This window comes from Mesocricetus auratus, unplaced genomic scaffold (assembly GCF_017639785.1).
Source record: "Mesocricetus auratus isolate SY011 unplaced genomic scaffold, BCM_Maur_2.0 Super-Scaffold_100037, whole genome shotgun sequence".
NCBI lineage: Eukaryota > Metazoa > Chordata > Mammalia > Rodentia > Cricetidae > Mesocricetus > Mesocricetus auratus.
The window spans coordinates 9,758,226-9,783,326 of NW_024429215.1; the positions used below are offsets into that span (position 1 = coordinate 9,758,226).

Genomic DNA, 25,101 nt, shown 5'->3' on the forward strand with positions numbered 1-25,101 from the left:
CCACCAAGATACAGCCCGCTCCGCAGCTAGATGGCTAACTAGTGGCCAGCGCTTGGACGAGTCACAGCAGAGGGGCCTCTGGGAACTGCACCCATCCGTGGAAATGTCAGCGCCTGAATCTCTTTCCCAGCAGAGCAGACCTCCTGAGCCCCTGCACCAGGTCAGCAGGGAGCTGCTCGGCAAGCAGGCCTCTTTCCTGGAACCGGGTGAGAACTCTGGGCCCAGCATGGTCACCTAGTGGTGGCACTTGTCACTTGTGTTCAGCTAAGTGAGGAGGTCGCCATTTAACCTCTTGCCCTTGTCCATCCCAAACCCAAGAACAAGGCAGTGCCGGGACAACTGAATAGTGCCATTTATTGCCCCCACATCCCTTCCACCATCAGGACACACAGGACCCTGTCCCCAATGGGACAGTGCTGGGAGCAGGAGGCTACTTCTTCTCTCCTCTGCTACTGCAAATCCAGGAGGGAGAGGAACGACTTGGGCTAGAAAATTGACAACAACCCAGGGGGCAGAAAAAAATTAATGAATGGGAGGGATCAAAACGTATGATTAAAAGAAAATCCTAGAAGGAAAGGAAGACCCTCTTGATGCTCAAGGCCAGGATTCCCTCATTCCTTAGACACCGAGACCCCACACCTGCAGTGGGGGTGGCCTCTCCACTGAGGGTCTTGTCCCGACTGATCTACACAGGTCTCTCACACACTGTCTCTGGCTCCCAGGCTGGGAACCTACACAGGGCCGGCGCGGGTCAGCAGAGAGGCCGTGGGCAGTCCTAAGAACCTGCTCGGATGGCCGCGGGTCCCCCTCACACGGGGGCCAGCGTGGGCCGAGGGAAGCGGCCGCTGCTCTTCTCGGTCCGGTTCTCGCTGGGCCTCGTGGTCTTGCTTGCTGATAGTCCCCACTGAGCCCGAGGGGCCCTGCCCACCCCTCGGGCACCCCCGCCCCTACCGGGCGTCCCCACCACGACACTCGGCACACCGCGTGCCGGCCGACTGGTCCTCGCCGTCATCCTCTCCGCCGGCCCAATAGAAGCTCTGTCCGCAGCTGCTGCAGACCGACGGCGCCCCAACCGCGTGGATCTTCTTGTGTCTCCGCAGCGCGGCTCCCTGCACGAAGCCCTCGCCACACTCCACGCAGATGTGTGCGGGCTCCTCGCCACCGGCTGCCCCCAGCCCATCCCCGTGCTGGGCGCGCTGGTGGGCCAGCAGCCCGGCCCCGTGCCCAAAGCCTTTCCCGCACTCCATACACACGTACGGCTTGGGCGCCGGCGCCCTCCGGGACCGCGGCCCCGTTGCCCGCTGGCCTGCCCCGGCCAGGGCTGCGGCTGCCGCGGCACCGTCCCCCGGTGCGCCCACCACGATGATGCCCTCGCCATCGCCCACTGGGATGGCGATCTCGCCGTCCGCCGCCGCCGCCTCCTCGGGAGCCTTGGCGCGCCGCACGCTGGCCGCCAGCACCTTGGCCGCCACGCCGGGCCCCGACAGCTCTGGGTGCAGCCGCAGGTGGCGCGCCAGGCTCTTGGGCTGGCTGAAGCCGCGGCCGCAGCGCGGGCACACGAAGGGCTTGAGGCCGCTGTGCGAGCGCCGGTGCTTGGCCAGGCTCTTGCTCTGTGTGAAGCTGCGGCCACAGTCGGGGCAGGTGTAGGGCTTCTCGCCCGTGTGGATGCGCTGGTGCTGCATGAGGTTGGAGCTCCAGCTGAAGCGCTTGCCGCACTCGGAGCAGGCGTACGGCTTCTCGCCCGTGTGGATGCGCCGGTGCTGCACCAGGTGCGAGCTCTGCGAGAAGGTCTTGCCGCAGTCGCTGCAGGCGTTGGGCCGCTCGCCTGTGTGCGTGCGCTGGTGCCGCGTCAGCTTCGACCAGTGGCTGAAGCTCTTGCCACACTCGTTGCAGATGTAGGGGGCAGGTGGCCGAGGCCGGGGTGGCGGCCCAGGCGGAGGCGCGGACTGGGGTGGGGACAGCTTGGTCGGGGGCCAGCTGGGGACGTCGTCGTCATCCATGATGAGGATGTCCACTGTAAGGCAAGAGGGAAGGAGGAGGCAAGTCAGAGGTGGCGGGCGGCCCACAGCGACTGTCCGCGTGCGGGTTGCTGATGGGTTCCAGTTTAGCGAGCGGCCAGGGGCAGCTCGTTCTTTCTGGGTTCCCCCAACTCAAGCACGGCTGGGTTGTGCCAGCTCGCGGCCCGCACCCCTTATCCCATGGGGCACTGGTCACTCCAGGTGTCTAAGTACTCTGTCTTCATAACCCATGTCCCTAAGACCTGTTCTTCCCTCAGAGAGGACTTGCCCTCTGCTAGCCCTTCCGTGGACCGGATGACCAATGCCTAAGGCTACCGGGGTCTCCATAAAGGTCTACCAACCAAAGCTATAGGGGTCAAGAGTAGGGATGTTAAGAGACGGCCCAGCACAAACGGCACCCGAAAACCAATGGGGATGGTAGGGCCAGACCTGAGGCCGCTGGAACCATAGGTCTCGGAAGGACTCCAGGCTAGGATGTAATGATGTCACATTTGGGCAATCGCAGCTGCAAGGTGGGCAACAGAGATGGAACGGTTTGGACAAACGGGATGGGACACCAGTTTGGGAGACGCACTAGCCTATCTGGGCATACAGTCCCCATACAGTTAGCATCCAAGGATAGTGCAGAGGCCTTGTTCTGGACAACACCCACCTCTCAGGGTAGCCCAGAGTCTACGTGTGCAGCCGGCCTGTCCTGTAGTCTGCCTCCTGAGGTCCAGGCCCAACCTGTCCTGCTCCTGAGGCCAGGGTCCACTCTCCTGTTCTCCAGGGGCCTACCCACCCCTCGAACCCCCTCAGTCTCCCCACTTCACAATGGAACCAAAGCCCAGAATCCCATGCCAGGGCCTCACAGGATACCCTGCCAACCAGCTAGGATGGCCCCCTGGAGTCCGCTTTCAAAGCCAGGCTCCCGCGGTCCACTGGCAGCTCATGCCCTCTGGCCAGCTCAAGTGTGGCTTCTGAGGCATCGCTGGCAAAGGAGTCACTGTGGCCCCTGGGCTGGAGGACACACTTGAGACCCGGCAAGCCCACATCTGGTAGCCGCAGAGCAACCTGCTTCCTAACGGGAAGCTCGGGAGGTGGGAAGGGATCTTTGCAATGGGACACATGACCGTCAAGGTCAGCTTCCTGAGACAAATGGGTGAGTGGTCCATCTGTCCCTTGTGAAAGTCCACAGGGGTGTCAAGTCCCTTCCCCATCGGGACTGGGCGAGAGTGGACTTAAGGCAAGGTCCCTTCTACTGCTACACTAAGGGGAAAAAATATCGCCAGGCGGCGGTGGCGCACGCCTTTGACCCCAGCACTCGGGAGGCAGAGGCAGGCGGATCTCTGTGGGTTCGAGGTCAGCCTGGTCTACAGAGCAAGTTTCCGGATGGCCTCCAAAACAATACAGAGAAACCCTGTCTTGAAAAACAATAAATAATAAATAAATAAATAAATAAATAAATAAATAAATAAATAAATAAAACCCAAGATGCTGCCTGCAGGCCTCTACAGCTGGGCCTCATAGGTGTGTGTGTAGTGTGTGTGTGTAGAGTGTGTAGTGTGTAGGTGTGGTGTATGGCGTGAGTGCAGTGTGTGTGTGAGGTTGTGTGTGATACGTGTGTGTGGTGGGTGTGCGTAAGCGTGCATGTGGGGGGGATTCGAAAGACCAGAACTCTGCAATCGGCCCAGAGCTCATGTTCAGAGGGCTGGCCCTCAGGGGCCAGATCAAAGGTTAACTCAGCAGATGATAAAGACCACAGATCATGGCTCAGCTGATGGGGGTTAAACTGAAGCAGTGGTCAGAGGCTTGAAACCGGTAAAGGTGAGAGTAAACGAGGCTATTCTCCCGGGCCCAAAGCTGAAAGACAAGTGGAACCTTCTAGACACCGAGTCCAGAGCACACACACAGCAACTCTCAGGTGACCGAAGGGTTAAATCCTACAAAGGTTCGAGCCTTCCTCCTTGCTGGGTCCAAAGGATGGAAGCTGCTCTGTCACCTAGACCACCGGGGAAGGAAGGGGGCTGTGCACACCTCAGTAACTACAAGGAACAAGGCCTTGGGCCCTGGTCGTCCTGTCTCCCAAGCTCTACTTAAAAGAGCAGACCCTCTACTCAAGTGTGACTCTGTCTCCCTTCTCTCCTTTCCCCAACACCCTGACCCTCATGCTCACAGCTCTCCCTCCAACGCTAATCCAACTGTCAAGGCCCCTTAGGTATCTGTAAATATAGACAGGGCTATACCCGTTCCTGTGGAAGAAATGGTCCTAGTCCAGGTACTGGGGACTGAAGTATCAGTTCCTGGTGATGGAACCAGAAATTGGCCAAGCCAAGATCTGTGATGGAGATTTGGTCCATCATGGTCACTGGCCCAACACACCTGTAACGATTTCAATATAGAGTAGCCAGGGGCCTCTCCCACCTAAGCCCTAGGGCCTTCATGTTTCATTTTATTCCCAACTTCAGCTGTACTGTCACGAGCCCAGCCAGACGGCTCTCCATGCTCAAGGATGACTATTAGAATCACCTGGGTGGAGAAGAAATCCAAACACAGAGCAAAGCAGAGATACTCATGTCAGTAATCAAGAAATGAAGCCAGGCTGGGTGGTGGTGGCGCACGCCTTTAGTCCCAGCACTAGGGAGGCAGAGGCAGGTGGATCTCTGTGAGTTCGAAGCCAGCCTGGTCTACAGAGCAAGTTCCAGGACAACCAGGGCTGTTACAAAGAGAAGCCCTATCTCAGAAAAAAAAAGTCCCCTGGAAGCCCTTCCCCAGAAGAATGGTCAAGGAAAATGCCATGCATACATACCATGAAATTTTATTCCATGATAAGGAAAGAAATTTACAGGAAAATAAGTGGAACTGGAGATTAAATGAAACAAAATGATAGTTTCCAAAACTATCACTTTTCCTCATATTAAGAAGCTACATGTAGGGCTGGAGAGATGGCTCAGAGGTTAAGAGCAATGACTGCTCTTCTAGAGGGCCTGAGTTCAATTCCCAGCAACCACATGGTGGCTCACAACCATCTATAATGAGATCTGGCACCGCCTTCTGGCCTGCAGGCAGAATACTGCATACATAAGTAAATCTTAAAAAAAAAAAAAAGCTAAATGTAAATATATGTATGGGGCCGGGTAGTATGTGGCTCATTGGGTAAAAGCACTGCCTGGGAAAGCCAAAAGGTTCCAAGTCCAAATCCCCAGAACCCATATAAAAGCCAGGCATGGCAGTGTAGACCTGAATCTGCAATATTGGCTGGTTGGTGGAGACAAATGGATTCTAGGAATTCCCTGGCAAGGCAACCTAGCCGCAGCATACAGGTTCAGTGTCTGTGTGAAGATCAATACACTGGGAACAATCTACATCTGCCTCTGGCCTATGCATGCTAGTGGATGGGCACCCCCGTGGGCAGACGTAAGTATGCACACACACACGCACACGCGCGCACACACTCACACACACACACACACTATGCATGCTAGTGGGTGGGCACCCCCGTAGGCAGATCCACCTGCCTCTGCCCGAGTGCTGGGGTGTCAGATCCGCCTGGAGCTATCCTTACACACGGTGGAAGGAGAACGCCAGCTCCTCAGGCTTTCTTCGGGCCTCCATCTGTGTGTGCATGGTGGCCTGCTTGCCCCGACGCCCGCCCTCCCATGCGCACACAAAATGCAATTTAAAGCAGGAAGCTTACAGACTTGGAGTGCCAGTGTACGGAGTATGTGCATCTCTGAACAGCATTAATAGTCATGACACGGAATCTGAATGCTGAATACAGCAAGTCTGAGAGCTCGGGACAGAGGCCTGCCGGGGAGGAAGAGGAGGCCAGCACCCCTCAGGGCCATCACTGACGCAATGACAATCTGAAGAGTAACTGGCTAAGGCAGTAAGGGGCAAGGACAACTCTGGGCTAGTGTTCCTTCCTTGGGCTCACACTTATTCTAAGTGGTCTGGTCATTCGGTTAAGTGTGCCAGCTTTCTAAAGAAGCAGACTGTTAAGGGACTCGGAGCTAGTTACTTAAAGGTGCAGTTCTGGTTTACGGGATGCCTGGGCTCCACAGGGACACTGGGTTCTGAGTGTGGTCTGGAAGTGCTACTGTGAGCATTTAGCAGGGGCCTGAAGGGTCGGCTTAGGAAGTCAGCTTCTCTCAGTCCCGCTGTCTCAGGAAAAGCAGGGCTGGCTCAGTTGTTAAGGTCACTTTCTGCCCTTGCAGAGAGCTCAGGTTCGATTCCTAGCACCCACATGGTGCCTCAAGACCATCTGTGACTCCAGGTCCGGGGGCTGTACCTCCACAGGCACCAGGCAAGCATGTGGTATACAGACATTTAGGCACACACACACACACACACACACACACACACACACACACACACACACACACACACACACACACAATCAAATTTAAAAATAATAGAAAGCAGTCATAGCCGGGTGGTGGCGCACACCTTTAACCCAGCCCTCGGGAGGCGGAGGCAGGCGGATCTCTGTGAGTTCCAGGCCAACCTGGTCTACAGAGTTGAGTTCCAGGACAGCCTCCAAAGCAATACAGAGAAACCCTGTCTCGAAAAACCAAAAAAGAAAGCAGCCATATACTCTGCAGGCTACACAGCACACTCGTGCTACCTCTGAACCCGTGGAATGACAGACAGTAGTCCAGCCTTGCCAAAGAGTCTCGAGATGCCGTGTCCTCTCCCGGAAGACAGGCTCCCTGTATTACCTTGGGACAAGGCTCAGATCATGGACCAACTGGAGATGGCAGGGGCAGCAATTCTCTTTGTTGGACAGCAGCTCTAACGATCTCAAGACAACCAATCAGAGGCAAGCTCTTGGCACTTGAGGTTAGAGGCAGGACATCTGCCCAGTTTTCAAGTGTAGGTCGAGTCCCTAGTCTTCCCCAAAGGGACCAAATGAGTCTCTCCCTTCCCAATATCATGCCAAATGCCAGGACTATAGGCTGGTCAGCTAGCTACCTGGGAGGCTGCGGCTTGCCTGAGCTATGAGTTCAAGGCCAATCTGGGCCACTTAGGAAGATCTTGTGTCCAAATAAAAAACAGCAGCAGGGCAGGGGCTGTAACTCTACCGCAGGGACCTTATCCAGAATGTCCCAAGACTCTAGGCTGGATTCCCCAGGACCACAGCAAAACCAACTCTAGGTTAAATTCGCTCAGGCTGAAACTGCCCATCTCTGGCGAGTGTTGAGTCTCCTTGGCGTCTGGGTCCAGGTGCCCTCAAGAGCACCCCATTTGTTTTATATGCTGCTTACCCCAGACCCACCACAGGAACAAAACCAGCAAGTGCCTGCTTGGGGTTTTGTTTTCAAATAAAAACTCGGAAATCCACACTGGCAACTGCCATATTTACTCTCAGCAACTCAAAAGTTTTTATTTAAACTATTTAGTACCTCCCGCTTGAGACAGCTCCCATCGTCACCGTGGGGGGACAACAGAATCACAACACAGGCGCCACCTGCTGGTTTAACCCATGCTGCCTTCTGGGGACTACGTGCCCTAAGGAGATCCTTTCCATTTCCACAGTGTCTCCACAGGCAGGTGTCTGGGTGGCCAGCCGGTCCCGTGCTTGAAGCCAGCCCCTGCTCACTGTCACCTTTAGTGTGCCTCTCTGGTCGCTGGGGTTGGTCCAAAGCTCGATCACCATCACATTTTCCAGGACAGGCACACAGGTGGTGCGAGGAGAGGCGAGGCTTAACTGGGCTCTTGTTTTTGTCAGCGCCCCTCAAATCCTTGGCTCACCCCTCTCCCGGAGAACTGTCACTCAGGAAGTCTAAGCTGCCTTTGCTTTTCCTTATAGCTGCTCGTTCTTTCTGCCAGGAAGCTGGGTTCTGGTTTTGCAGCAGGCGGGATCAAACACAGAACCCTAGGCATGCAAAACGAGTGTGCTGTCACTGCACTACCTCCGGGCCCTCAGCTTTTTAAATATTTTCTTATGTGCATTAGTGTTTTGCCTGCGTGCATGTCTCTGTGCGAGTGTCAGATCTCAGAATTACAGGCGGTTGTGAGCTCCCGTGAGCGCTGGAATTGAACCCGGGTCCTCTGTAAGACTAGCCAGTGCTGTTAACTGCTGAGCCATCTCTCTAGTCCATGGCCCTCAGCTGTTGATCGTTGCTCTCAATTGTTCTCAGTTTGGGAGCGTTTCACTTGAATTGGTTTTTAGGATGCATCTGCATCTGTGTGTGCGTGTACTCTGTGTAAATGAGTACCACAAGTGGACGGAGAATGGAGAGGCCAGAAGAAGGTACTAGATCCCCTGAAGCTGGAGTCACAGGCAGCCATGAGCTGCCGTGTGGGTTCCGGGAACAGAGCCCGGGTCCTCAGCAAGAGCACCAAGTGCTCTTAGCCACTGAGCCATCTCTGTAGCCCATGAATTACAGTTTTACCACATAATCCATTCCTTTGCTTTGGCTATGTCAGAGATTCAGTCTAAACACATGTCACTTTCTCTGCCTAACTTCAGTACTTTTTACTCCAATTTCATCTTTTACAAAATTCCTTTTTGCTGGGAGATGGTGGCACTCGCCTTTAATCCCAGGGCTCGGGAGGCAGAGGCAGGCGGATCTGAGTTTGAGGCCAGCCTGGTCTACAGAGAAACCCCGTCTTGAAAAACAAAACTACATTAATTCATTTTCGCCTGACAATTATCCTGCTTTCAGCTTTTTAAAATGATTTTAATTATATGTGTTATTGAGAGGGCTGTGTCTGTGGGTGCAGGTGCCTGGGGTCCAATTATCAGACCCCCTGGAGCTGGAGTTCCAGGGGTTCCTCTGGGAGAACAGTACCTGTTCTTTTTTTTTTTTGGTTTTTCGAGACAGGGTTTCTCGGTGGCTTTGGAGGCTGTCCTGGGACTAGCTCTGTAGACCAGGCTGGCCTCGAACTCACAGAGATCCGCCTGCCTCTGCCTCCCGAGTGCTGGAACTAAAGGCGTGCGCCACCAACGCCTGGCCAGTACCTGTTCTTAACTGCTGTCATCTCTCTGGCCCCTCCTTCGCCTTTAATATTCCGGAAGCAGTGAGCTTATTCACTTGAGTTCCTTGTGGTCTTTTCGATGAGATGGTTTGGGTTGACTCCTCATCTTTGCCGAGTTTCCCCTTTAAGAGTTAGTTCAGTGATCACGTGGTTTGTCTGTGCACCGTGTTCTCAGCACACCCAAGGAACCTGGACTTCCGGGAGGTGAGCGGCATCCCAGTCACCTGTCTGTGAAGAGGCTGCCCTGTTTCCTTCTCAATGTAACAGACAGCCATCTAGGACACGGCCACAGTTCCTTTCCCAGGCAGGTGTCCTGGCCTGCGAAGCAACAGGATGGAATTCTCGACTGTTTTCATACTGTGGTCACACAAATGGCCACTTGCCACCCTGTATTTCCATCAGAATGTCCATCAGAACATTCTCTCTTTCCTCCCTCCCTCCTCTCTCACAACTCGCTCCCTAGGCCATGCCCTATAGGGCTCTACCTAGTTGGTTCAGGAACCCAGGCTGGTCCTCAATGCCCCCCCCCCCCCCCAGGCCTCTGTTCCACACATTTCTGCACAAAACACCTATTTTATAGCTATGGGTCCTCAAGGGTGTCACAATGAACACCAAAAGGCCATCTCCCCTGTTTCCTTCCCCCTAAGCCACCCCTAGCCACCCAGACTGAGGTGGCTGATTTATCCCACCTAATGTCTGCTAGAGCGGCAGCGTGCTCAGGTTGGTGTCTGTCAGTGCGGTCTAAGGGCTTGGGGTTTGGCTATGCGCTGCTGCATTCCTACACAGGGACCTGGGAAGATTCAAGGGCCATTCTATAGTTTTGAAGTGAGCCCTCCCAGGTGACTGAGGTGCACGGCAGGACCAGTGCTATGTTCCACAGGGAGGACAGAGCCTCCTCACCGCCCAGTGGGAGACTACCACGCCACCTGGAGGTCCTTTTCTACTGGGACTACTCTACTTTTCTTTCTGGATATCCCATTGCTGAGCTAAGGACCAAAACAGCCTGGAAGGATCTCCGTGGTCATGGCCACCTCCCATCTCACACAGCAGCTGGAGCAAGCAGAGCTGACTGTGAAACTACTCCAGCCCTAGGGAGCCCCAGGTCACCTCTGCACCCCGTCCCTAGGCAAGCTGCCCCGCTTACATCCCAATTTCATCTCCCCAACCCCCACCCATATCCTTTCAAAAGCAGGATGGCCCAACAGGCGGCCTGACCTTCCAAGGCTCTGTGCATGCGCAGTGGGGTGACCCACGTGAAGGCTGGCAGTGATGGCCAGACACACTACAACAGCACTAGCCTCTCTGGGTTGGACAGGCTTCCAAAAAAGGAAAAAAGGAAAAAGGAAATTCTGAAACCCTACAATCTAATTCTCTGGAATGCCTTACACTCTGAGCAACTACTCAGCAGAACAGGTAACACAGCTCCACTGTCCAGAGCCCGGGCACTGCTGAGGACCACCAAAGAGGCTACTCAAGTGTGAGATACACCGGCCCGTCAGCACCTGAGCAAGGCAGAGCCCAGGGAGTGCAATGTCAGCGTGCTGGCAGCTTGAACTGTCAACCTGATCAAGCCAGAATAAGCTGGGTTGTCCTGTGGGCACGTCTGTAGGGAACTGTCATCAGCTAACTGATAAGGGAAAAGCCAAGCCACTGTGAGGGCATCACTGATCAGGGAATCTTAAACCGATTTGGGTGGAAAGAAGCCACCTGGCCCAGGCACGCAAACACGCATCTATTTCTCTCTGCTCTGGACTGCGGATGTGCTGTGACTAGCTGTTGCAAGCTCCTGCCCCTGGGACTCCACGGCATGATGGGCTGTCACCTGGAATTAAGAGTTCAAATAAGCCCTCTCCCCCCTAAGTAACTTCACAGCGACAGAAAGGACACCAGGACAGCCAGCACATACTTCAGGTGGTCAGGGTTGTGCCAAGCTTTATTGTAACCCCGCACAAAAGGACACATGGCTGTGTACAGGTGGAGGTGACGAGTCAGCAACCTCGGGCCAGGCCAGAAAAGTCTGAGCAACACTGAAGCAATGGGTTGTGAGACCAATTTATTAACATGGAGCGAGCTACCGCACCTACCCCAGGAGGCGGACACACAGCGTTCCCTGGGCCTTCTCACGAGCTCTCTTGGCATGGGTATGGGCCAGGAGGGGTCTTAGCCAACAAACCCAGGCACCATGTAACCCACGGGTGTTTTGTTCCATTCAATAACACTTTATTAAACAAACAGAACACATGCTGCCAACACTTAGGTGAATGACTTCGCAGTTAAGCAGCCCACCCCTCGCAAATCTTAGCACATGACTAGAGATTCCCTTGCTAAGCCTTCCCTCACTCATTCCCCTGATGGGAGGAGCACGGGTAAAGAAAGCAGTCACAATGCTCCTGGAACCACAAGAGGGGACGGGGCACAAAAGGGGGTGCCCAACAGCCAGCTGGAGACGTGAGACGAAACGTGGTCCCCGAGGATCTGGAGGGCCCTGTTAAAAGGACCCGTGGGCACCGGGACACCATCAGCCTCTCATTCTAAGCTGCGGGCGTGGGACTCTTGGAGGGAAAGGGACAGGAGTCCAGGCACCCCAGAGTCACAAAGGATGGTTTCCTGGCCTGGTGGAAAGGCAGTGGGGTTGGCTGAGGAACCACTGAGGCCACCTCACCTGGGTTCTCATGACTAGCCATCTGCTGGTCCTCAGAATCCAGCGGCCCCGGAGACCAAGCTTCTTCCCGCAGCTCCATGTCTGGGTCCCTGCAGGAAGGGGCAACACAGGAAGACAGCGATTACAGGTGTGGAACAGAGAGAGGACTCTGCATGGCAGGCACAGTCACCCAGCAGACAGGAGCCTGGCCTGAGACAGGAAGGCCTCAAGCCGCAGCATCCCTAACTCAGGAGGTAAGACTGATAGTTCAGCCCACCCCCCCACCCCACCCCACCCCGCTAGCTAGCTACACAGGCCGCGGCCATCTTCCCAGACCCCTGCCCCAGAGGAGCAACTCCACCTCCATGATGGAGTTTCCTCTTGGGCAAGATGGAGAACAGAGGTTATGTGGGGTTATATGAGCATGCGAATGTGACACCTGGTAAAAGGGCGTGGCAGTGACTGGGAGGAGGGCACAGTGACAGGAGGATGTCACATCTGCCTCACTCACTAAGAGCAACATAAAGAAATTTCAGAGGCAGAAAGCCTGTGCCTCCTGTGGACTGAGGGACTGCCTAAATTTACAAGCAGAGCAACCGCAGGCCGGTTTGGACGAGCCCGCTCCACAGGACAACACTAACACGTGGGGCTTCTGGGCCAGGGCCAGCCCTCAGGACACCCTCAACCACAGGTCCCCACCAGCGCAGCCGCCGGGACCCCTCAGCTGTGCTCCTCCCAGCTCCTGGGAGTCTGTATGTAGCAATGACTCCCGTGACCTCTATGTCTGAAGTAGAGTCACCTCCTTAGGAGACCTGTCTACCCATCCTCTACCCACCTGGCCTTTCTCCTGCTCAACACTAGTGCTCCTTCGTGTTATACCAAGTTAGTCTGTCCCCAGCCCACTCCTAAACTGGCACTACCCACGGGAACCCCAGCCACACAGCAGTGCCGGGCAGCCCTAGTGCCCCAGGGAACAACGGCATCGATACACAGGTGAAGGAAACTGGGCCAAGGAAAGGCTTCAAAGACAAAACTCAATGAGGTCCAGTACCTGACCCTGCCCCAGCCCTGGCACAGGCGGGAGAACCACACAGACACACAAAAAGCCCCAAGGCGGCCCCGGCTGCTGGAGCCGGGTCTGAACAGTTCCGTGAATGAGCACAAGGTGGCCGTGTTGTGGCCCATGAGCTGGGAACAAATGCTTATAGGAAGCCCAGGTGGTGACCTCTCCAGACGCTACTGGGAGAGGAAAACCCAAAACTCTGAAGATGCTTCTCGAAAGAACCGCAAGGCTTAAACTGGGAAACCCGGAGGACCCATGAGCCTATGGATGGGCAGAACGCCAGCAAACCGCAGACACCTGTTGCACAGTGAGCGTGGGCGTGGGGGGGGGGGCGAGGAGGTCAGGAAGGCCGTCGTGGGTCACACAGGACTATGACAACAACAGTCCTCCTGCTCACACAAGGGAGTCCAAGTCCCTTCTGTTCTCTTCCTTCCCCTCCTCCGACAACCTTCAGGACTATGCAACGGAACAGGCAGGTGTGAGGGCAGAAACCACTGAACGAGTCACTGGGTAGGGGACGATTTCAACCCAAGGCCTGTGGAGACAGCAGGGACTCTTCCCTTTTCTTCCAGAGCGCCAGAGCACAGCTTCCTCTTTGAGACAGGCCCTCCCTGTTGCGGGGAGGAGTAAACCACCTTGTCAAGGACAGGAGCCAAGGCCAAGGGCCTTCTGCACAAGCGAGCTTCCCCTCCCCATCCCACAAGCACTAACTCCAGGCACCAGCACGGAAGCCCCAGGGCATTGCTTTTACATGATGAAGGCATCTTCTGCTTACTCTGTCTGCCTCATGGCAGCTTATTCCTCGGACATAAAGGGAAACTCTAAGAGGGACGAAGTTCTGTCTCCCCTACACAAGACCCAACACTGCAAGGCCCCAGGTGGCACATCAGGAACACCGAAAGGAAGCGAGGTGTGGTCGTGCACATGTTTTAACAGCATTTCCTCCCTGAGAGGAGGCTCCCAAGTTCCAGGCCAGCCGTGGCTACGTGATGTATCCAAGGCCATCCTGGGCTACAGGAGATCTTGTCTCACAGTGAAACAAGCAAACAAACAACTCCAAGAGAACTTGCGGGTCCACTGGGGAAATGTCAGGTGGACCTGTCACTTGGAAAACAACCCATTTCTCAAATGGCAACAAGTTACCGAGCAACCCTAGAGTTGCACCCTTGGCATACACCCAAGAGAGGAGAGCGCAGCTGTGCAACAGCGTGAGTGAGCAGGCCCGCAGTGCTGTGCGTGACCTCTGCAGAACAGAAGGCAAACACCATGGGAAGAAACTGACCTAAGCCTATTACTGCATGTTCATGGACTTCCCAAGGTCATGGGCCCAGCAAGCCCAGGGCCACAGGGTTGCATGAAATGCCAAAGGTCACTACACCCAAAGCCACAAGGCGTATGATCCATGCCCAAGGTCAAGCCCAGGGCACCGGGAATAGGTTTGTGTGCCAACTGCCCAAGTCACCAAACTCAGGGTCAAATAAGCCCAGGAGTACAGGGTGTAAGGATCCGCAAGGGTCACTCAGAGTCCACGGCCATAGTGTAAGACTGTATGTTCATCAACTCCCAAGGTCACTCAGTAGAGGCCACATGGCATAGGATTCCATGGGTACGGAGTCCCAGACAAGTCCACAGACAAGAAGCAGACTAAGGCTGGGAGGTGGTGCACGTCTTTAATCCCAGCACTCAGGAGGCAGAGACAGACGATCTCTTGAGTTTGAGGCCAGCCTGGTCTACAGAGTGAGTTCTAGAACAGCCAGGGCTACACAGAGAAACCCTGTCTTGAAAAATGAAAACTTAAAACACAAGGAGCAGCAGCAGCCTCGAGACTGTGGTGCTGGGACAGGAGTGGAAGAGACTGAAAAACAGGTATGGGCCTCCTGACAGGGAAAGAAAACGTGCCGGACTAGACAGCAGTGATGCATGTAACAACTCACCCAACTGTATGCCTTAAAACAGCATTTTCAGCACACAAATATCTTTCCCAGAAAGAAAACTACGAAAGTGTCCTTTCCTGATGACTATAAAACAGTTACCATTACAAGTACCTCAGGGGAAAACAGAGGAGCTCCTGGCACTGCCAGGGGTCAAGGAGGTGGAAGGAGAGGGTTGTCCTGCAAAGGCTGCTGCCAAGTGTGACCCTGCTCTCACTTAAACAAGACACCCAGAGCTCAAGCAAGAGACGCAATCCCCAGCTCCAGCCAACTTCCTGCAGGAAGGAGGGGAGGCAGGGCAGGCCTGCCCGCTTTCTTCTCACCTTACCCCTGCAAAATGGCGTCAGTGGTCACGAGGTCAGCCTCTACTTCCTGGAAGCCAGGAAGCCTTAGTATTCTGAGCAGGCAAGGAGGCAACCCTCAAGGGAACTAAAGCCCACAAGAGAGGGCAGGGAAAGAGGCAAGGATGTGGACCTAACCTGTGCTGGCTGGAAAAGGTTTGCTAGACCAGCCCAATTCCTCCTACTGACACCGACACCGTGGTGTCCCCTCAAATGGTCGCATTTTATATGCTCCTAGTCACCTATGTTTTGGTTTGCACTGTGATCCAAAAAGCCTAAAATATTTACTACCTGGCTGACTATTAGGAAGAGTCTGGTTGACTCCTGATGTCAAAGAGCAAGAGACACAAACGTAAGGACAGCTTGCAAAGCCAAGGACTGTGGGAGCCCCGAGGAGGGCCATGGGCTGGGAGCACAGCCAGCAGGAGGTGAGTTTTGTCGGTGCAGCCAAGTTCTGAGTGAGTGCGCTCCCCTGAACCAGCGGAGCACACAAGCCCACAGCACTGGTGGGGCTGAGGTGCAGGATGGGCTGGATCCTAGCCCATGGGTGAAATAACACATAAAATGCCCTGGAAGGGGTAGAGCAGACACAGACAGCTCAGGCTGTAGAGGCCTGTCACACAAGCATAAAGACTGGGGTTCAATCCCCAGCCCCCATACAAAAGCTGGACATGGCAGTGCACCTGTGCCCCCAGTGCTGGGCAAGGGGACACACAAGGACTCCTGAGGCTTGCTGGCCAAGCAGTCTAGCAAAATGGGGAGCACCAGGTTCAATGAAAGTGTTTTATTTTTTTATATACTTTATCTATTATGCATACAATCTTCTGCCTGCATGCCAGCAGCAGAGGGCATCAGGGCTTGTTCAAGGTGGTTGTGGGCCACCATGTGGTTGCCGGGAATTGAACTCAGGACCTTTGGAAGAACAGCCAGTGCTCTTAACCGCTGAGCCATCTCTCCAGCCCAATGAAAGTGTTTTAAAAGATAAGAAAACGACTGGGAAAGACTAGCCATCAATCATCATGCAGCCTCCACACCCACACAAAACGCCCTGAAAGATTCAGACTTCACAAGGAAGGGAAAGGCATTCTGTTTTTGTTTTGCCCCAGGCCCCTGCTGGGAAGGCAGCAAGGTGCAGCAGGCCACACCTGCGTTCATCTGTGAGGCAGACACAGATTCAGCAAGCCTCAAACGCGCCCGCCCTCTCGTGTCCTGGCTCCTCTCGGAGGCGGAGCTGCAGGGCGGTCTAGGTGGCTGCCTGGAGCAGCACAAGGCTCCTGGGCAGACCCAAGCAAACAAGCTGAAAGCAAGCCTGGTAGCAGACCCAGGCACACGCCTCTCTTCACCTGGCAAATCCCAGCCTGCGAGCCCGACCCAAGTGTCCCACAGCTACACGCTATGGCCCTGAGCAAGCAAAAGCTCGTAGGACTCAGCTGTATCCTGGCAGGGCAGGTGTGTCACAGAGCTGTGTGAAGTCCCCAGTGACACCAAGCTTGGAATCCTGGCAGGGCAGGTGTGTCACAGAGCTGTGTGAAGTCCCCAGTGACACCAAGCTTGGAGCCATGAATCAGGGGTTCTTCAAAGGGTTTAAAAAGGGTGTCCAGTCCTCCTCTCCCATGCTTTCATTCACCCACTCTTGAAGGTAGCCACTGGCCCTCTGTTGTAGCTCCCGAGGCACAGGGCCCACCTGAGAGCTCACAGCTCCCACAGCCTGGGGAGTAGGATGCTGGTCTGCAGGGGAGGCCCAGAGGAACTAGGGGAACCTTAGGCGCCACAAGCCCAGCTCCCTGGAGAAGAGCCCCAACCTGAACACAAAAATACTCCAAGACATGCAAGGGTGTTCGGTGACAGAGATTACGTCTGGCATATGACAGAGGCCCTAGGTCTGATCCTCTAGGTTCAGGCTCCAGCACCTCTCAAGAAATGAAAAAGAAAAGTCCAAGCAACATGATGCTTCTGACCGGGAACCCTGGAGGTGCAGGCCGCCCTCACCTTTCTCTCTCCCTGGTCAGCCAGCAGCTCCAGCCCCTCACAGGTGCTTGCAGAGGTGGAACAAAGAGCAGCACCCCCCCAGCCCCCACCCCTCCCAGCAGGGCCCTTAAGCAATCCAATTAGCACCCGGATCTGACAGGGCTATTAAGCCCAGACAAATTATTGTTATTATTGTTGTTATTAGGTCCCACCCACCCCCTCTGGATGCCTGCCCACCAATTATGCCCTGGCTTTCTTCTGCTGCCAATCTCGCCTGCCTCCGAGACCTGCTGCCTGGTGTACACGCAGCCCCTCCCGGCCCTCATCCCGGCTCACACTCGCTTGCTTCCCTCTTCCAGCCGGGAAGAGGAGTCTGGTTCCTCTCCTCCCACCAGCAAGCAGGGTGGTGACATCCCAACGCACCTCCTTTCTTACCGGCCCGCCCGCCCGCCCGCCACCTCCAAACCACCAGTCCTCTTCGGGTGCCATTAGCAAACCCACTCTGACTTTTCCGTCACCAAGTGCCCCCCCCATCTACTTTTGAGTCTCAAACACCCCCTCCCACTCCGAATCTCTGAGGCAGATGGCTCGGTGGCTGCCAGGTGTGAGGACCAAGTACGCATCCCTGGCACCCACATAAAAACCTAAGTGGAGCAGTCCACGCCTGGAACCCCAGCACCAGGAAGCAGAGCCACGCCTATCTGGGGAGGGCGGCTCACAAGGCCGACTCCCTCATCTACCCCAAAGAGAGCGCTCCAGGCTCAGCGTGACCATCTCAAAGACAAGGTGGAGGCTGGAGAGACACTCAGCGGGCAGGAGTCTGATAACTGAGGGCATGCGTTTGGCTCCCAGCACCCGCGTGGCAGGTCACAAGTGCCTGTCACCGCAGTATCGGAGGATCCGAGGCTCTTCTGGCCTCAAGCATGTACACGGCACATTTAAACAGGAACATGCATGTTAAACAAGTAAGTAAATCTTTCAAAACAAGCGGTGGTGTCGCACGCCTTTAATCCCAACACTCGGGAGGCAGAAGCAGGAGGATCTCTGAGTTCAACACCAGCCTGGTCTAGAGAGCGCGTTCCAGGACAGCCAAGACTGGAGAAACCGTGTCTTGAAACAACAGGAAATAATAAATAAAAAGAAGACAGAGAAGTAACTGAAGCCGGCCTCTACACGTGCTCACACTCAGAAGCGCCTGCACACACTGCACAGAGAGCACACACACACAGGGTCTGAGCGCCCTCTTCTCCAAAGAAGACACCCGACGGTCAGGTGACGATGCTGGCCCTGGGGACGTTCAAGCACAGTCACAGAGGCTCCTCTTCACACCACAGGCCACTGTCTGATATCAAAGTGCTGGCGAGCACGTCAGAAAGGAAGCCTCAGGCTTGCCTGGGGAGAGGGCACGGCTGTGCACCTGCTTCGGAAAGCACCTGGCAGTCCCTCAAGGTTAAGCACACACTCGCCACCAACCTGGCAATTCCACAACAGTCTACACCCCAGAGCCGTGCGTGGGAAAAACATGTGAACGTTCTGGGAATATTATCACAAAAGCCAAAAAGGCAATACACGCCTTTAAGTCCCAGCGCTAAGGAGGCAGAGGCAGGTGGATCTGTGAGCACGAAGTCAGGACAGGCTCCAAAGCTACAAAGAGAAACCCTGTCTCAAAAAAGCGAATCAAAAAAGAGCCAACACAAATGGCCATCAAAAAAAGCGTGGCACTCAGCCACAATCAGAGTGACGCACCGACACGCAACAGAGTTGAACCTTGAAGGCTTTTGCTTGTAAAACCAGCCAAACTCAGGGAAGCACTGCTCAACTCTACAGAAGACACTAAAATAGGACAAGCCACCCTTTCACGGGGTCGCATATCAGATGTTACACTGTGATGCATAACGGCAGCAGTATCCGTTATGGAGTAGCAATGAAATGGTTTTATGGTGGGGTTCACCATGACGAGTCAGCTTCCAAACCCCTTGTGGTGACGTGTACACAAAGCTGTGACCATGCTGAAGCCAGCAAACTGTGCGCCTTCGGGGGGTGAGCTGAACCTTACGGAGAGGATGCCCCAAGTCAGAAAACTGCCACGGGGAAGAAACATGGCGTGACTCAAACAGCCCCACTGCACTAGCCGCAAAAGCAAACTCACCCCAGACCCCACAGGACCCTCGTCTGGCTTAGGCTCTGCAAACTCCATCTCCCTCCAGAGCCCCATCTCACTGTCTACCCCCACTGGGCCCGGCTGGAGAACCCTGCCCCAGATCTTCCAGCTGCCTACTCCTCCTCCCTCTCAAGGGTTGCCTCAAGTACCTGTCTCCTCCTCCTGTGCCCAGACGCCAGCTTTGTCATTATCTCTAATCACCTCTCCACTTCCTCCTGGGATCCCTGAGGGCAGTCACTAAGTGTGCCAGGTAGCTACCGTTCCAGAATGCGCTGCAGAGAGCCATGAGGCCACTGTGCGCCATCCTTCACTGGGCGTTCCATGACCTCCTCTCTGCTTTCCCTAGCAGACCCACTCCCTGTCTGTGGGTGGCCTCTCCCCGACTCCATGTCCTTCAGCTTCCTCTCTAACCAAGCCCGGCATCCAACACCAGACCAAAGCTAAGCCCTCATCTCCTCAGCCCTAGGACGAGACCTGACATCCAAGGGATGCACCCCACTGTCTGCCACCGCTGGGCTCTTACACTTGTCCTTCAGGGGTGAGCACATGGGTGGGCTCGTGGGGACGACTCCACCTCATCCAGTCAGTTTTGGTAGTCACAACCTGAGAACATCGTCTGCACCTCATCTGGATCTGGGGGTGTATTCAGACGTGGCAGAGAGCCATGTCCCTGGCCCTCATGGCCGCCCCTCCAGTGTTTTGGCTGGTGAGACGCCTCTGCCTCCTAACCGGTCTAGTATATCCACTTCCTGCGCCCTCTAGTCTCCTCAGTAGAGCACGGGCACTGTCAACCCGGGCTGGCCGGACCCGATGGTCAAGGAAAAGAAGTAAACTCGGTCAGGAGAGAGAAAGCCCTTGGCCCCACCCACCCCAGGAGAGCCTTCTAGATTGTTAATCCACTGCAAACCTGTGACACACCTGGCGCGGCTGCAGCATTGGCACTCAGTTTCAGTGAGTCAGGCCTTCAGGGTCTCGCCTGAGCACCGGACTGCTACTGAAAACTGCCAAAAGCAAACCCTCTTCAGGACACACTGTGCACGCTGGGAGACTACAACGTCTGTACGGGTTTATCCGTAACAGCAAGCTAGCCCGGGATGGGGGGGAGGGGATGCCAACAGTGGGGAACCCGGGATTGGTGGGAGGGGCATAAGGAAACTGCCTCCTGTTCAAATTGTCTGTGAACCTAAAACTCTAAAGACTACATCTTTCACGAGGCATCTCTGGGCCCGTTTTGGTGTGCAGATACACCTGGCCTCACGCCTCTCTAGATCTGCTGAGGTTGTATGCCCACGTGCCAAGGCCCAGCATCGACACTGTCTTCTCCCTTGGGAAGCCTTCCCTCTGCCGCAGCTGCCCTCCTTAGCCAACAGTAACAGATAACATCCACCAAGTGCAGACTAAACCCCCAGCCGTGGGGTCCATGGTGCTGTAAGCACGTCCGCTCGGATCACGATCCCCTGAACTGCCAGGGAGAGGCCAGAGGACAATCCCTACAGGCAAGCTGCCAGGGTCAGAAGCCACCCCACCACTGACCAACCATGTGACCTAGGCTGACAACCATGTGACTGAGGAAAGGTGCCTCATCTCCTCACCCCACACCGGTAGTAAATCATGACACATGCCCCGTACTCAACAAGAAACCTGCAGGCAAGGAAGCAGTCCCTGCACACGGCAACCGCTCTACCTGTTTCATGGAGGAGAAAGCCACGTCTAGACAACTGCGTGGCTGACACAATGTCACACGGCCACAGAGCTAACTCCCGGTCAAATCCGGGTCCGCCACACTTCCTCTCAGGACACTGGCACTGCTCCCAATTAATGTCTGTTCCTGTGGCTGAGTCCTCAGTCCTCCGGGAGATTCCTAGCTCAACCCTAAAGCTCCTCCTACGGTTTTCTCACCCGCTAACATCGCAGGGAGTGGCCAGCAGGCCGAATCCTCAAAGGAGGGCAGGAACTATATATACTCAGCCCTGACCAACTGACCCTGCACACAGACCCAAAGCAATGCCCTGAGCGGCCTGGCCCTAAGGCCGAGACTATCCTGTGTCTAGTTCCCAGCATTATCCACGTCAGGGCAGGCACTCCTGCATGTAGACAGACAGACTCCCACGCTGGGCACAGCAGAGAAGCCACTGCTCTGGGAGCCCAAACGGAGAGGCCAAGACAGAGAGAGAAGAGGAAAAGCAGAGGCAACCGGGTCACCCAGTCTACCTGGTCAGGGTCTGGAATGGTCTCTCTATAGCCCTCTACACTCCACCTCAAGGCCATTGGCACTAGGACCAAGACAGCTCAGCTCCCTACCCACCCTGCTGGCTAGTGAGGCCTCCACCTCGGCTCACATGGGTCTCAGTTCTCACCACCCAACCCAGTCACCAGCAGATGCTGTAGGTCCCCTACAGTAAGAGAGTCTGCCAGCCAGCAACCCCGTATGCACGAGTCTTCCTGACAGTTGATGAAGAATGGGGAACCAGGGACCCCAACCCAATGGGTAGCACCTAAGAATAGGCCTGTAACCCCAGGTCCAGCCATGCCCAAGAGGACACAGCACTGCAATCTGGGCCAGTTCCAGGCTCCTACAGAGAATATATTCTGAAGCTACCTCAGCGCCTCGGGCTCTCCAGGCCGGGCACCAGGATCTGCCCTATCTTGCCAAAACAAAGGTGGCCACCTCTATCCCATGGCCTCAAAGAACTTAGCACCAGGTAACTGCCAAGCTCTCAGAGCAAGTCACCAAACTTGCAGCCAGTTAGTCAGAGGATGCCAATACGGGTCTGGAAAGTCTGTGAAGTGTGTCTGGGCACCCCTCCCCCCAAGCGCGATGCGTGCCCATCAGTGACTACACAGTTGTCCCCACCGCCCTGCACTGAGACCACAGCACGCTTTCCCTCTAGGCCCTCAGAACTCCCGTGGCACTGTGGGACACCTCCCTCATGGCCTGAACAACTCCAAAAAGGGACTACAAGATCCTCGTCAAGCTGACCATGTCACCCACCGGCAGGCCTGGCCCATGGAAACCTTGGGAGCGTCTCTCCACCCCATGGGCTGTGCCCACCAGAGCAATTCCGTGTCCTGGGGTGAGCAGTCTCTGTAGTCTTCACAGACTAGGTTTGTTCGGGAGAACTGTAACCATGTTCCCCACTTAGGGAACCGAGGACGAAACAGCTTGGGAAAGGGGAAGTGACACATCCAAGGTCACAGTAAAAGAGCCAAGACGGGACTCGGGAAAGCTGGCTTCAGAGGCCTTCTGGGTGACTCCTGCCTCAAAGGAAAGTATGAGGAGCCTTGCACCGGGGAGGACAGTGTTATCACCTCCACTGTGTCCTCAGGGGAGGACAGTGTTATCACCTCCACTGTGTCCTCAGGGGAACAGAAGCGACTCTCGGGGAGCTGAAGCAGAGTTGTGAGCCACAGAGCTCTTTGGTGAGGAATATCTATCACCAGTGGCTGCAACCCGGTCTTGAACCTCACCACGGGCCAAGCCAAAGGACATGCCCTTCCCATGCCACCCCCAGCTCGGATGGACGATATGTGAGATAAGCCAGATGGGAATCTGAGGAGAAAGAGTTCTCCGGGCCGTGGCGACACGGCGCTCAGTAACTCCAGAGAGGCAGACCGGGGAAGGCTGGGCTGCACTCCACCCAAGAGGCTCAGGGTCAGATGTCAACGAGAACCTCAACGTCGCCCAACACCGGAGCCTAAACCAGAAACGACGCGAGAGGGGGGGGGAAACAAACAAACAAACAAAAGCAAGTGGCGGTCTTTTTAATAACGCCCCGGGGTCGGGTCTCAGCTGGTGGCGTCGGTTCAGCCTCCACACTGGCTTTCTGCATCTGCGGATCGCCTTTCCGCCTGACCTCTGCGGGTGCGAGGGCGACTCACGCCCCAGGATCTGGGGGGGTTCACCCTGTGACCTGCACGGATGCACACGGGGAGGGGCGGGGGGTTCCGGGGGGGCGGGGCTCCGCGCGGAACCCAGCCCCGGGTCCGCCTCGGGGAGGGAGGAAGGCGACCGGGCCGGGCACGGCCCACGCGGCGCTGACCTTGGCCTGGGGAGGCTTCCCCTCCCGGGACCCCGTTTCCTGCCGCGCGCGGGTGGGGTGGGGTGTGGGGGACAAATGACCGAACGGGGCCTCGCATCGCCTGCATCCCCGTAATTACCGGCGGGATCAAAGGCCAGCAGCGCGCGGCGCCCGGGGCAGCAACGGACCAGGGCCGCCTCGAAATGGGGAAGGAGGGGACACGGGAGGAGCGAGGCCTAGACTGTCCCTGGGCCGCCGTTTCCGGTCAGCCCCCGGGTCCAGGCGGCGGGGATCGCCTCCCCCCCCCGCACGCACACACACACACACCCCCACCCCGAGTCCCCCGCGCTTCCGGCCTCAGCCTGCGGCGTGACCCCCGGGGGATGGAGTGGGTGGGTGGGGGGCGCCTCCCGGACTCCGGCCGCTCCGCCCGCGCCGCGGACGAGCAGCCGGGCGGCCCGCACAGCCGCCCCGGGGCCGCGCACGCGCACTGCCGCCCCCTCGGCCCCCCCCGCACGGGCACGACGCGCACGCGCACTCGCCCGCTCGGCCGCGCGCCCGCCTCCCCACCCACACCCCCGTGCGAAGCCCGGCTTCCCGACGCGCGCCCACCCCCCGGGGTCCCCCGGCCCGAGCCCCCAAGCCCGCCCTCACCTCCTCGGCTCCGGGGCCGCCGCCGCGCTGCACTCGTCCTCCTCTCTCCCGCCTCGCCGACGGTGGCGGCGGCGGCGGCGGCAGCGGCGACTCAGACCCTGGGGTCAGGGGGACGGGCGCCCAGGCCGGAAGTGACCTTCCCGGCCGCTTCCGCTCGCGCCTCTTCCCTCGCCTCGGCCCCCCTCCGCCCTCCCCACCCCCGCCCGGGCCGCCACCGCTTCCTCGCCGCTCTAGGCAGCCGAGCTCCGAGACCCCGGGCCGCCAACCCCCCCCACCCTCCGGCTCTATGGTTACCGAGAGGCGCCTTCAGGACGCCACTTCCGGATGCGTCTAGGACCCGGGTCCGCCGTCCCGCTCTATGGCGCCTCCGCTCCACAGGGGGGCTCCGGCCCCGCCCCCTCCCCGGACAGAAGGCCGGGCCCGACCCGTTAGGCGCACACTTCCGGGTGTCTGGGGCGGGCCCCCAACCCGGCCTCGCCACTCGCGCCTGCGCGGTGAGCGGCCCGCGGGGGACGCTCCCGCCACTCTGGTCCTCCTGGCGTCTCTATCATCGTAACCCCTTCCGCCCCGGGACGCCTCCCGGCCCACGCCGATCTTTCGGGAAAAGCACAGTTCCCGGGATCCGCGATCCTGGGGTCTCCTGGACTGAGGGTTGCCCTCTGGGGACCGCCTCATCTTGAGATCTGCCCCCGTTTTGCAGAGGACCAGTAGGTCACATCACCTTAGTGAGTGACCCAAGATTGGCGGAGCCCGCACTCGAACCTGCAGAGTATGCCTCCTAACTGTTTCTCTGTGACTTAAAACGCTGCCTCCCGCACGGAAAGCCCACCACGGGGTTTTCAGGGATGCTAACGACGAAGGGATGGGAACGAAAGAACCCTCTGCAGCAACTGCCTTCAAGGCGCAATTTGAAGCGCAAATGTCAGTGTTCTCTTCTCTGAGACAAATGTCATAGTCAGTGGTCCCTAAGTGACTTTACGAAAGCAGACATCAGGGCTCTGCCCGCATCTGGACTAAGTGAGGGATGGACATCTTTGAAACAACCTCTCCCGAACCAGGAAAAAAACCTGTACAGCCTAAAGGCAAAAAAAAAAAAAAAAAGATACATGACACCTGAGGACATGACAAGAAAATGGAAAGCATAACCGTCCCTTAGCAAGACTTTGTAAGCCCCATTAGCACCACCCAGCCTCCGCTGCCGGGGCTGTTAGGGTGGGTAGAGAAGTCGGAAATTCAAGAGGAGGCCTAGGCTGAGCCCTGTAATGGAAAAAAAAAATCCCCAAGCTGCCTGTAATTCATGTCCAAGCGCTGGACTTCCCAGGGCTAGATAAAAGATAAACCA

At 56.5% G+C, this 25,101-nt stretch overlaps 1 protein-coding gene across 2 annotated transcripts; it reads right to left on the bottom strand.

Annotated features, from left to right (window-relative positions):
- Positions 1–335: 335 nt before the first annotated feature.
- Znf787 (zinc finger protein 787) lies at positions 336–24,179 on the bottom strand. 2 transcript variants are annotated; one of them, XM_040734014.1, is made up of 3 exons: positions 24,054–24,179; positions 11,644–11,732; positions 336–2,014 (listed from the first exon to the last, which is right to left on the bottom strand). In XM_040734014.1, the coding sequence occupies exons 2-3, from the start codon at positions 11,720–11,722 to the stop codon at positions 948–950; spliced, it is 1,146 nt and encodes a 381-aa protein (XP_040589948.1). In that variant the 5' UTR covers positions 11,723–11,732; positions 24,054–24,179; the 3' UTR covers positions 336–947. The 2 variants fall into 2 exon arrangements, with proteins under 2 accessions (XP_040589948.1, XP_021091938.1); XM_021236279.2 differs by lacking the exon at positions 24,054–24,179 and adding an exon at positions 23,760–23,893.
- Positions 24,180–25,101: the final 922 nt, after the last annotated feature.